Raw genomic sequence first — 13,129 nt, forward strand, 5'->3', positions numbered from 1 at the left:
CCAAATTATTAACAGGTTATTTTGGCTAGAAGTAGGTTACTCATAGCCGGACTATATCGGGTCTATAGTTAACCTAGACGGTGAAATGACGTCTATTGGTTGCTAGGAATCATCGTATACATTTTAAAATATTGCTGATTACTTACAAAGCACTAAATGGTTTAGCTCCCCAGTACTTGAGCGAGCTCTTAACACATTATAGACTTTCACGTCTATTGCGATCTCAAAATTCTGGCCAGTTAATAATAATGTCAACTAGCCTCTCACCTGTGAAGGCCCCCTTTACCTCTGTACAGATAAAATGTTATCAAAATGATTCCAGTTCGCATGGATACACGGAATCGACTAAAAAATCTGTATTATGCAGGCCAGACAAGTAATTTGGTGAGGTCAATTTGTAAAGAAAGACTACACGCCTGCATTCAAACGTCAGCGTTTTCATAGATTCAAGTTTTTGAAGTTTACACAGAGATGATAGCTTTTTTCAAAAAATGTCAAAACTTGCACCTTGGAACCTATTTCAAAGTTTTCATTCGCAAGCCACCAAACACTGTTGTCATGCAAATGAATGGCCAGAACACATTAAAAGATTTCTGTTTTCAGTTAAAACGGTGTCAAGTAAGCTGCCCCTAAATTAATAACTAATGATCTTTGCAACGGAAGCGAATCAATCAAAAACTAACTTGGGCAATAACTTTATTCTAGAGTTCTCTGTTACTTTCATTTCCTATTATCACTGTTAAGCTGCTTTGAAACAATCTATATTGTTAAAAGCGCTATATAAATGAAGGTGACATGACTTGACTTAAAGCGTCTTTGGTGTTTCCACGGTTTCTACGGAAGTAAAAGCAGAAATTGAGAGTAGAGCTGATACAGCTGTTACACTGATTAAAATAGCTGATTTCTCTGGATTTAAACATTATTGGAAACATTTTCAATAATATAAGTACACAAGTAAACAAAATATAAGAAATTTCGAGTGGTTTTTGGATATTGGAATCCAAAAATCTTACATATTGTGCCTTTAAAGAGGAAATGTATGAAACAAAACTGATAGCGTTTATCACAGTCCTCCATGAAATGTTTATTGTGTTTGGAGTGAATGGTGGACAGACTAGCATCACTCCTGGATTTGTATTATATTACTGTATGTTTCTTTGTTTTGACCCTTAACAGTAACATAATTACTTTTTTGGAAAAAATTTGGGGAATGTCCAAAAAATGTTGGGGAATGTCCTATTTTGTGATCCAACACAAGCAGCTTCAATAATATCTGTCCAATGGGGTTTCTGTAGGTCAGAGGAAGTTATTAAAATAATTTGAAATTTTATTAATTTACCTTTTTATGACAATCTGCTCTCATGTAACACAACTTGAGTTCACAACTTGAACTCCCTGCTCACTACACACACACACACACACACACACACACACACACACACACACACATATATATATATATATATATATATATATATATATATATATTAGTCTGTGCTTAATGACCTACAGTCATTTATTCTCAAAATACAGCACAATACAACTTTAACTTTTGCACTGTTGCACAAAGAGCAGTTCCGAGTTTTGAGCATTCCTGAAATGACAAGCATATGCATTTCCTCATGTCCTCGGACATCTACAGCCTCTATTTAGAATAGAAGGTCACATGTTACGGGACAAATCCTTCACTCGTTGTTTTGGTCATGATGATCCTTATTTTTGACCAAAATTCCCTCTACAGTTCTTTAATTAATTAATTAATTAATTAATTAAAATTATTAAATTCTCTCTCTTTCAGATGCATCTCATTAGTGGTCACAATGATTAAATTAATAATACCCTAAAATTGCAATCTAATTATAGCCAATGACAATCAGCCACTACTGTGTTCTCTGTAAAAATATATAATATGCACTTAAAAAAAAACATCTCAGCTACAGCACTATGAATTTGGAGACTAATTTGCACTTCAAACAGTTTGGTTAATTTATGACATCTTATTTAATAGGTTACAAACCAAACAATGCACATTCACATCCTTTGAGAACAGTACATTTGGCACATAGTAAAATGCAAATAACGACATGACAGTGACTAATGGTAAAGATGTAAAAAAAAAAAAAAAAAATGACATACTGTACATATGAAGCTGCAAAATACAATAAAAAAGAAATACATACACATTTATGATACTTACAGTGACATAAAACACTTGTATAACTTATCTTAATATGCACTGTACCTCTGTATATACAAATATGTATTCCTTTGTGATACACAGATTCACGTTTAACCAAAGAGGTACTTTTTCATCTATTTTGCTTGAACATGTCAATGTGTTTCCTATAGTCATTTCAAAAACAGTAAAAATAAAAAAATAAACATGTCACTCATGAAGTCCAAAATAACATTGTAAATTGCTCATCAGGGCACAGGTATTGCAGCTGTGTGAGTTTGCGGTTTTGCTCCGTCAAAGGCCTTTAGATGCCGGTTCAGAGGGGCACAAATAAGGCCGAACATGCTTCGAGAAAACAACCAAGCAAATGAAAAGTAAAAACCAGAAATGCAAAAAAATATAAAAAATTAAAATAACCTGTAAAATATGCAGTAAAAAAGTGAAAGCCTCAAAGTCAACATGAAACGCTGTTCACAAGCCATTTTATTTTGGTGATCTTATATATGAGAATAAATGTAGGACAGGAAATAAATATTATGCAACAGGAATTGATTGGACTGTGAAAAGTGAGTGTTCACAGTAAAATGAAGGTGTTTGGATGCAGGGGGTTAAAGACTTACAGGGCAAATAAAAAAAATGTTTCAGAAGGGTTTTTTTTTTTTTTTATTACTTAGAATTACAGATAAATGGTGCTCAATTAAGACCAGGACCGGCTCATTGTCCCGCCCTCATGCCAGTAAACATGTCATCAGAGAAGAGAAGAGATGTCTGCAAGAGGGAGGGGAAGTTCTTTTGATTAAAGTTTATGAGGGAACATGAATTTTAAAATGATGTGCGTGGATAAATAATTTATAATAAATAGTATTCTGCTAAATTCCATAAAAAAATAAGAATTGTCAATTTTGATTTCATGGTGACTTTAAAAAAATATATAAACAATCAGCCTGGATTTCATATTAAAGCCCGGTGTTGGCAAGACTCTATTCAAAACTATGAAAAAAAATATATATCTAAAACAAAAACATATAAAATGAAATGTTTAAGATGTTGCATTTATTATAAATGCGGTCATTATTTATTCTGTTTATTATGAAATGAACTGATTGGATTTTCTTTAAAAAAATTTTTTACTAGACTTGCTTGCATCACAGGTTGGGAGAAAGTCTAAGGTTGTGCAATGTTTAGAATGGAAGATCATTTGTATGCATTTAACTTTCTTTTTTTCTTTTTTGCCACAGGAGCTTAATATTTTGTCTCTTGTCTAACTAGAGTACGTGAAAGACAGAGGCTGTAGCAGCTGAAATAAAGGACCTGTGCTGGAAACCGCATGACCTGACAACCTAACAATCAGCAAAACAAAACAGACCGACTGTAAGAAACTGGAAATCAGAGACATTGAATCAGAAGGTGAAATGGAGAGGAGGGAGAAAAAAAATCAACGCTAGACCAACACACACACACACACACACACACACACACACACACACACACACACACACACACACACACACACAGAGAATATTGCACATAACTGTTTCTCATATTCTAATAATACATGAGAATATCATAGGCATAACCATGCAGTAGATGATTAGTCTATTTTCAAAGTTCACAGGCTAACAATTAGGGTAATCAGGACATGTATGTACTGTAGACTGTAGAGACATGATTGGCTACTGTCCTGACACGTTCATTATGATGGGCCTTGTTGCATTGTAGAGAAATCAACAGGTTTCACATCCTAGCAACAAAACAATCCAGTAATATAATGAACACACACACAAACACACACACTAAAGAGGGACATTTTGTAACCTTACCCTCCAGTATGTATGCGCACACACACACACACACACACACACACAAGCACAACACTTGTTTTGGTGACACGAGTATATGTCAATACTGCTGTTTCAAATGGAAACATGGTGCGATGGTCTCATGAAAGGCAGTTCTGAGGCTGCGCATCACCTTCCCAGTACCCTCCAATCCCTGTCTCTGGCTATCAGACCATCATGTGATCAGATCCCAATGCTGAGTGCTTTAAAACTCCCAATTCACATGTTCAGAAGCATCACATCTGCAATACAATCACTGGTTCTTTACATTTGTTTTTGTTTTTTTTGCTTTTCAAAACGGTGCTCATATAAATGTGTTGCCTTCAGTGGTACCCTGACACACTGCATTATGGGAGAAGAAATGAAACATGAAATGGCTTTCCATAAGATTCTAATGAGCTCAATCCATCTGCTTTAGTGATGTCACATGAGCTCCTCTAAGTACAGTATATCTCAGTGTGTTTTACATACATGAAATAACGATTACTCTGTTCGATTTGGTGGAAATGTGTGAGGATATGTGTGTTTTTTGGGGTTCAGCAGGAAAAATTGTAATGCCTAACTGTCTACTTTTAAATTAAAGCATCTAATTCTTGTGGAATGATGGTCTACAGTGAGCTCATGGGTGTTCACAGCGTTCGCAGCGCACTTGTGTGCGAAGTACAGCGCAAGAGATGGAGGTTTTAGTTTTAAGACAGAGTCTCATCACCGAAGTAAGAGAAGCCTTTGAACTCGTCCTGGTTGATTTGCTTGATAATGGCGTCTTCTACCGGGGTGAGCACCGGCTCCTCACGGGTGAAGTCCTGGTCAAAATTGTTGACATCTCTTTTGGTTTTCTGTGAAAGGAGAAGAAGAATGTGAGATTCATGAGAGATTTCAGGATAATAACGCACAAAAACACACTTGCACATACACAAACACAGTGGGGACTTCAGCACTCCGACTGACCCGAGAAACACTTTCCCTGCCAATATTTCGGCAGTTACTATGCGTGACCCATATTTCTGTCGACTGATCCAATGATGCCAATCATCTGTGAATTAATCATTCTATTGAGATGTTATTTTCTTTTCAGTGAATTGTCCAAATTGTTTTGCAAAACGGTTTGAATCAATTCACATTCGTTCAGACCGTTCTCTCAATGAATCATCAGAAGCGATTTCTCACTCTGTAAAACACAGTATCGGGATATTTAAGGAAGAGCAAACAGTGTGGTATAAAGTGGACATTCATCAACAAACAATTGAAACTAAAGGTTTCTTTTTCTGCCGTGTCATGTGAATAAGCAGCCATTGTCCGCCCATGCTGTTTTTCAGTTGTTTTTCTATTTGAACATGTGCTAGATGGACATCTCTGAGCATTTTGTTTGAAATGTTTTCTGTTTTAAATCATTTAAAGGGGTAGCTCACCAATTTAATTTCATGTCATTCCAAACTCATAAGACTTTGGATAATCTTCAAAACACAAATTAAGATATTTTTTATAAACAAATTAAATGAATCCATAAGAATCAAGTGGTTTAATTCAAGTCTTGTGAAGAGATTAAATTGATTAAAGGGTAACTCTCACCAAAATTGAACCTAGGCTCTTTTTGTTAATCTACCAGAGTCAAACTTTCGTGTAAAAGCATAATTAGAATGGAAACGCCACTTTTAAGATTGACCGTGTTTTCGTTTTAGGTCAAAATGCCTTTTGAATGGGTGTGCATGGGGCACGACTATGATAGCATCAAAATCGCTATTTTTAAAACACTAAGAAGGCTCGACACAACATAAAACTGTGCTCGAAGTATCACCAGGGGCTCTACATGTGAACTCGAGCATTGAGAACATTGTTTGTGTACACAGAGTTTACTAAAAAGAAAGGTTTTGTACGACTCACTTTATCAGTTAGGGTTTCCGGTGGCTGGAATTTTGTCAGTCAAAAGTAGTCGATCTCTGAATGCAACGTAACATGAGGAGAGTAAAGATGGAAAGCTCCTAAAGCTTGTTTCCATACAAATTCACGGATAATTTTTTATCTAAGTTATCATGCGAGCCTTCTTAGTGTTTTAAAAATAGCGATTTTGATGCTATCATAGAAGTGCCCCATGCACTCCCATTCAAAGGGCATTTTGACCGAAAACGAAAATACGGTCAATCTTAAAAGTGGCGTTTCCATTCTAATTATGCTTTTACACGAAAGTTTGACTCGGGTAGATTAACAAAAAGAGCCTAGGTTCAATTTTGGCGAGAGTTACCCTTTAAGAAAATATTTAATTTAGGCTTCTATTCACATACAGTATAAACACACATACTGTACATTGGCTGCATCTGAAATCGCATTCTCTCTTGAGTAGGTACTTATTATAAATAAGTACTTCATGACTGCTAAGAAAGTATGTTCTACTGTATATAGTATGAGTGTGTGAACAGCGAATGAAATCTGGACATACCACATTCACCATGTTGCCCTTATCATGTAATCTACCCGCGTCAGTTGCGTCGCTTCACTGCCATTCACAAATCCTCTGCCGTGGCCTCATGGGATTGTAAAGAGTCCATCGTATGCACACTTCAGAATCTCACCAGAAGTAATAGGTCATCCGGGTATGTTTTGCCTACTCTTCAATAGGTACTGTGAATTCGGACATACTTTTGTCACACTGTATTTTGCGTACTATATAGCAGGGAAGTATTCGATTTCGAATGCAGCCATATAATGCATTACATATGGTTAAACACAGAAGCTTGTGCAGGGGTCACGTGATTCCATTATAATAATCACTGGCACAGTGAAGAAGTTTCTCCTTGTTTAAAACACACCACAACACACAAAAATATATCTGTGCATGTTTTTTCCCCAACTCTCCAGACCTCTCCTTTCCTTCACACCCTCTAAGGGCTCTCATCAGCCTTGTGAGCAGGCGTGAGAATGGGGCGGACGGACAGACCCCTCGTCACACTATCTGAGACGCATTCCACACACACTTACAGCAGCCAGCATGCATCTCTGTATCAAAGTACTGTGTCTGATGTGTGCTGAGAGTCCAAGAGAATCTCAGATATCACGCTGTTCACACCACCAAAAACAGACATGTGACACAAACACTTCAAAGAACCATGAGGGTCCAAGAACCGTAATGTTCTAGATAACTGCATTTAGAGCAGCCCGAGTATATGTCTGTGGTGAACCAGCCAATATACTGTACAGAGTTAAAATCTGTCCTAACCAGACACGATGTGATAAAGCGTCAAGCGATATATCCTAGTTCCTCAATAACAATCAGATTTTTATTCCCCTAACTAGTTGTAAATGCAAAAAAAAAGATGCTAAACAAGACATATTGTTGGTTATTTGTTTTTATCTCTGTTACATCTCAATGGTTAGTTCCCAGCCACAGTGAAATCTCATTGGTCCAAAATGGCGAAAATAAGCAATCAATAAAGATCAATAAAGATATTTTTCTATATATAAATTTATTGCAAAATATGCATATTGTGTATACAGATATTATAGTTTGAGAGTGTAGGGTAACTGACTCTAAGTAATTTGCAGTGGGTGCGTCTAAATCAGCTCCCTAGCTTCCTAGGTTGTGAATCAGTGCATCATGTACAAGAATTCGTGCACTCGTAAGAACAGACCCTGACTCACTATTTTATGACAAGTTATTGTTCAAAATCAATTCCCCTAGGAGAAAATTAATGGGATTTTTTTCTTCCAGAACCCAGTTGTTCCACTCTATTATACATCAAATACATTCTAATTGGCTGTTATTTTGTCATTTTGCAGCAGTGACTTGACTTGTCCACACAAATGTATTAAGTTATGCCAGGTTAGTGTTATACATAAACACACAATGGGCCCTATTTTAACGATCTGAAACGCAAGTATCAAGCGCGAAACGCAAGTAACTTTGTGGGCGGGTCTTGGGCGCTGTTGCTATTATACCGGCGGGATAAATGACTCTTGCGCCCGACGCAAATCTAAAATGGGTTGCATCATCTCACATTCCCTTTAAGAGCAGGCGCGCTTGTTCCATAGTGGATTGCTATTATAACGGCGGATTTGCCAGGCGCACGCCAGGAGCGGTTCACAGCCGAGGAGACCGACGTTCTCGTCAGGGCCGTAAAACACAGAGAAGTGACATTGTATGGGGATTGGAGAAACCCACCCAAATTATCTTCAGTTAAACAGGCGTATAATAATTTGGGTAAATGTGTAAGCTAGATTTATGCCTATTTTTTCACATCTTCATGGACATAACAATGATTTCCCTCGTGTGTTAATATTTTTCCTTGTAATAATGTATGATTTGCAAAAATGAAAACTGCTGCTTCTGTGTAGATGAGAGAATCAAAGTGTATGCACGGTGTGCACACGCTACATTGATTATGCATGCGCCCTTAAAATAGCATATAAATAACGTGCAACGCGCCACTGTTTTCTAAACCTGCAAAATAGCACCAGGGAACGTTTGCGCCGAAACACGCCTCCTTTTTTCGCTGTACCGCCCCCGGGAGCGCAAGTTCATTCCCTAGTTTACCGGCGTGCGCCTGTGGAGGTAAAAGTCCGCTGTGCGCGGGTGCAAAATAGGAATGATACATGCGTCGGTGTACAAAGTCAATTGCGCTGGGTGCAAGATAGGGCACAAGGGCTCTATTAGCAGATTTCGGTTCAAGTTGGTCACGCGTATTCACCGCGTTTTGTTTGAAAGTGCCTTCTGAGTGAACTGTGCTTCATATCGCTACACTACTGTCAATAGACAATGTACCTTTTTAGCCAGTGCAATTGTGCGAATGTGACTGCACCTTGAGGCAGAATCCTAATTTAAATGGAACTTAAATAAATTAGCAATTTGGAATGCTTTACACACTGTAGGCGGCAATTTCATACAAAGACTCCACTCACAACTGATTCCAGTTTAGCATTAACTTTAATAATTAATGCAACCTTTTAAAATGAGCAAGTTGCTAAGATAACAATAAGCATAAAAAATTGGCCTATACTGCATAGCACACACATAAATTGAATAAAAGTCAGTTTTTAATTTAACAGCTATTTTAATCGATTCTTGTTAATACTGAATTACTTATATTGAACACATATCTTGCTTTTTTGACACATTGCAAAGCATTCTGGGATTGACTTCTGTGGGAAGGATAAACGCACTGTGTCTGCCTTTGAATTTGCAGCATAGCCATGTCGCCCCCCTCGCCTATGATGCCTTAAAATGTTGCCTACGTAGGCAGCGTACTAGGTTTTGTAACAAAGTGACCGTCCTCAATATATCACACATAATGATACTCACAATACGTGGTTTGAATGGCGGCTTGATCTTCCTCTGTTCCAGAAGTACCCAATCAATCTCTTTGAAGAATGGATGAACTTTAATAGCTTCCTCCAGTCCTTGGGACACAACACAACCCAACCGCTTACTGGGACTCTTTGTCATGAACTAAACAATGGTGCGAAGAAAGAAGAAACGATTAGAGAAGCAAAATATCAAAGATTTGGGCCATGATGCTGACAGCAGACATGTTAACCAGAAGACATATGCATTATGTTGAGTTGTGATGGTCAGTGATGATGTATGAGTGATGTAAGAATGCATCCTGTGGAAGATGACCTGGGCTGACCATAGGTCATGTGACTACAGTGCCAGTGAGACAGATCGCAGTGTGCGTGACACTATCCAAGACAAACAGACTGTGTTTCCCACAAAGCTTTACAAATAGACAAAGGATGGCCAAAGTAAATCTTGGACATGTGAAGGAAAAAGGCCAGACACTCACACACACACAAACTGATGTGCCCGGACACTATGGCTACATTCATACTGCAAGCCTTAGTGCTCATTTCTGATTTATTGCTTATATATCATTTATAGTGGCTATACACATTATTTTTTTAAATGTGGCCAACGTCAGATTGGAGTGTGTTCACGGTGCAAAAGAACAATAAAAAAGATGACAAGCAGCACGCTGTCATATGGAAGTAAACATAGAGGCCACTGAAGTCAACGTTTACGAGTTCATTTACAAGGTGATGTGCTGCGTAATTTGTGTGGAAGACACAGACGAGAATGATATATAATGTATGGTTTTCCCTGAAGTTTTGCTTGTATAGAGCTGTCACTGTGATTTTTATGAGCAGTATTGGGGGTTAATGCATTACAAGTAACGCGAGTTACGTAATCAGATTACTTTTTTCAAGTAACTAGTAATGTAACACATTACTTATAAATTTACAACAAAATATCTGAGTTACTTTTTCAAATATGTAATGCAAGTTTCTTTGTTTTCCTATTTATTGCCTGACACTGTCCTCATGTTGAGAGAAATCGTGAGTAAGTGTTGTGTGCGCTGTGTAAACATGTTGATTATTATAATTCTAGACTAAATGTGAGCCGGCATTTACTCACTTGCACAAAAACAGATTCAGTATCCCTCAAAATGAATAAAACGATGAAATGCAAACTCAGAATATTATGCAAACCTGCAATAATTTAATATGTTAAATAACACAAATCTACTTTATGTATTTAATCTCACTTTATTAATTAATGTCTTTGCTACTGACTTTCGATGATCCAATTCAACCATGCAAATAAGCAAAAATGACTTAAGATAAACATGACATGTTGAAATTTCTTCTCCTGTATCCTATTCTTCTGCAATCCAGAATGACAGCACAGCTGAACGTTTTAAGATGCACCCTCTACTGTACAGGCGAGATTTTGCATTTCCCTCAGCCTGAGGCTTTTGGTGTGAAAGGGCCTTTACATTTGCCAAATCTAGAACTTTTTAAAATGAAAAAACAAACAAGCAAGCCCAGCCCAGGTGAGAGCAAGTAATAAAAAAGTAACATAATGCATTAGTTTCCTTAAAAAGTAACTAAGTAACAGGAGTAACGCAATATTGCAATGCATTCCTTTTAAAAGTAACTTTCCCAAACACTGTTTATGAGGTGTAACACCCGGTGTCTTTTTATATTAACCGAGTGACCAAAGAACTACCGGTATGTACTGTGACCAAAGTGTCTCCAGTCCACGCAAAATGTTGACGAACATCGATCTAGATTGACGTAAAAGTCACTTGAATTCCGACATGATTCTTCAGACATCGGACCTATATCTGATTTAGGACCACATCTGAAAGTGGCCTATATATATATAAATGATCTAAGTCAAATATGGGCCACTGTTGCCTGCACTCTGAATGTAGCCTATGAGAGTAATGCAGGTAACTCTTAAACATAAAAAATGCTAAAGAACACAAGCAGTCATGCATACAAATACACACAGAGAAACGAGTCAAACAAGCCAGACAAATAAATATGAGCAATAAGCATTGACTGAAAAGACACTGCCCACTGGAATTGCTTTAATATTGCATTGTTTCTCTTTGACAGCAAGATGAAATGGTGAACAAACTGAGACTTTTGCTGAAAAGGAATCAAAAAGGTTCAGCTACAAATTTAAATTCTACCATCATTGATTCACCCTTCAGTCATTCCAATCCTGTTTGACATACTTGGTTCTTTGGAACTAAAAAAAAAAATGTATACAGAACATATAACACTAGTTGTATGAACTTGTGGTACTTCAGTTTTTATGTATTTTAATTTCCTTTTTTTCAATTTAATTTTATGGAAAACAAAAGAGCTGAATCTAAAATATATAATTCTTTGTTCCACAGAAAAGAAGAAAAAAAATCATATGAGTGAGTAAATGATGACATTTTGTCATCAATATGTCTCCCGTAGAGGTTCAGAAATGAAACTCTCCTTCAAATTCCTCCAACACCAAATGATCTGAGAGCTGTGCCATTCATATTTATTTTATAGCTTGATACTTTTACTGTTTTTCAACAATTTGTGTCAATTTTTAATTTTCCAAAAGTATTTTAGGAGAAACATTAGAGACAAAGTATATAAATGAAACATGAGCAATAAAAGGTTCCTCAGCTCTTTTTCATATACACTGATCCTCAACAAACCCATCTCCATATCGGCGTGATGACTCCGATCTTCAACCAGATGGAACTGAATAATATTCTGATTCTTCCAATCCAGTCTGACTTCTGACCTATAATGCTGCCTGAATCATAATCATACACTGTTCGTTCATTGGCCAGAGGAGAACTGGCCCCCCGACTGAGCCAGGTTTCTGATGGAGTCCACCTGATGGAGTTTTGTTTCCTTGCCACTGTCGCCTTTTTTCACCTTTGTTGCCATTGGCTTTTGGCTTGCTTGGTTGGGGACATTAAATGTAACATTTAATTTAATATTCAACAATAATATTGATCTGCCTGCATTGACACTATTTTACAAGAACTGAACTGAGCTGGTGGATGATGATATAACGGTTTTCTCCAGAGCGGCTATATATATAAATGAACTAAATTCTACAACAAAATGAAACATCACTGAACTTACTTATGGACTGTGACGCTATTTTCTTCTGGAAACAAACTTTGTTGCATTTTCCTGTTATCTCTGTAAAGCTGCTTTGAAACAATTTGTATTGTAAAAAGCGCTATCTAAATAAATGTGACTTGACTTGACTTAAGCAATTCGGACAGTTAAAACAGGAGGAACCCATGCAATGGTGGGCTGCTCATCCTGAAATGAGACCTCTGAGATTACACAATCCAAAAATCCAGCAGGGAACACAAACAAATCTGTTCTTTTCCCAGAAGAAGTGTAATTTTTTCTAATCTGTCATCTTCTTTTGCTCTTCTATTACTTAACCACTCACAACGGTTCTTTCCAGAAGAGTGAGAGAGAAAGCAAAATGAATTCTTCTGAAAATTCCCAAAGAATGGACACGTACCGCTTTAAGAATGCTGACGGCCTCTTTGCTGAGCCACACGGGATATAGGACGTCATCATGGAGAATGGACTCAAAAAGGTCATCTTCATTATCTGCTTCAAAAGGAGGCTGACCAGCCATCATCTCGTACATCAGCACACCTAGAGCCCACCAATCCACTGATGGACCGTACTCAAGTTCCTGTAAGATCTGCAAAGGACACATCACAACAAAGAGAATGTCATTTGAAGCTTCCAACAGAATAACTGAGGATATATCAAGTTCAGATCAAAGCACTTGTTCTGTGCTGAATTGGAGAGA

General features: G+C 37.3%; 1 protein-coding gene across 2 annotated transcripts in view; it reads right to left on the reverse strand.

The window, feature by feature from the left end:
* Positions 1–2,821: 2,821 nt before the first annotated feature.
* prkceb (protein kinase C, epsilon b) overlaps positions 2,822–13,129 on the reverse strand; it is a 107,268-nt gene continuing 96,960 nt past the window's right edge. For both annotated transcript variants that reach the window (XM_084092923.1, XM_084092924.1), the window contains exons 13-15: positions 12,830–13,018; positions 9,305–9,451; positions 2,822–4,850 (exon numbers count right to left, since the gene is read on the reverse strand). In XM_084092923.1, the coding sequence (XP_083949049.1) occupies positions 4,704–4,850; positions 9,305–9,451; positions 12,830–13,018 (483 nt within the window). In that variant the 3' untranslated portion in view covers positions 2,822–4,703. The remainder of the gene's footprint in view (positions 4,851–9,304; positions 9,452–12,829; positions 13,019–13,129) is intronic.

The sequence above is a fragment of the Abramis brama genome (genome assembly GCF_963993115.1).
Source record: "Abramis brama genome assembly, chromosome: 19".
Taxonomy (NCBI): domain Eukaryota; kingdom Metazoa; phylum Chordata; class Actinopteri; order Cypriniformes; family Leuciscidae; genus Abramis; species Abramis brama.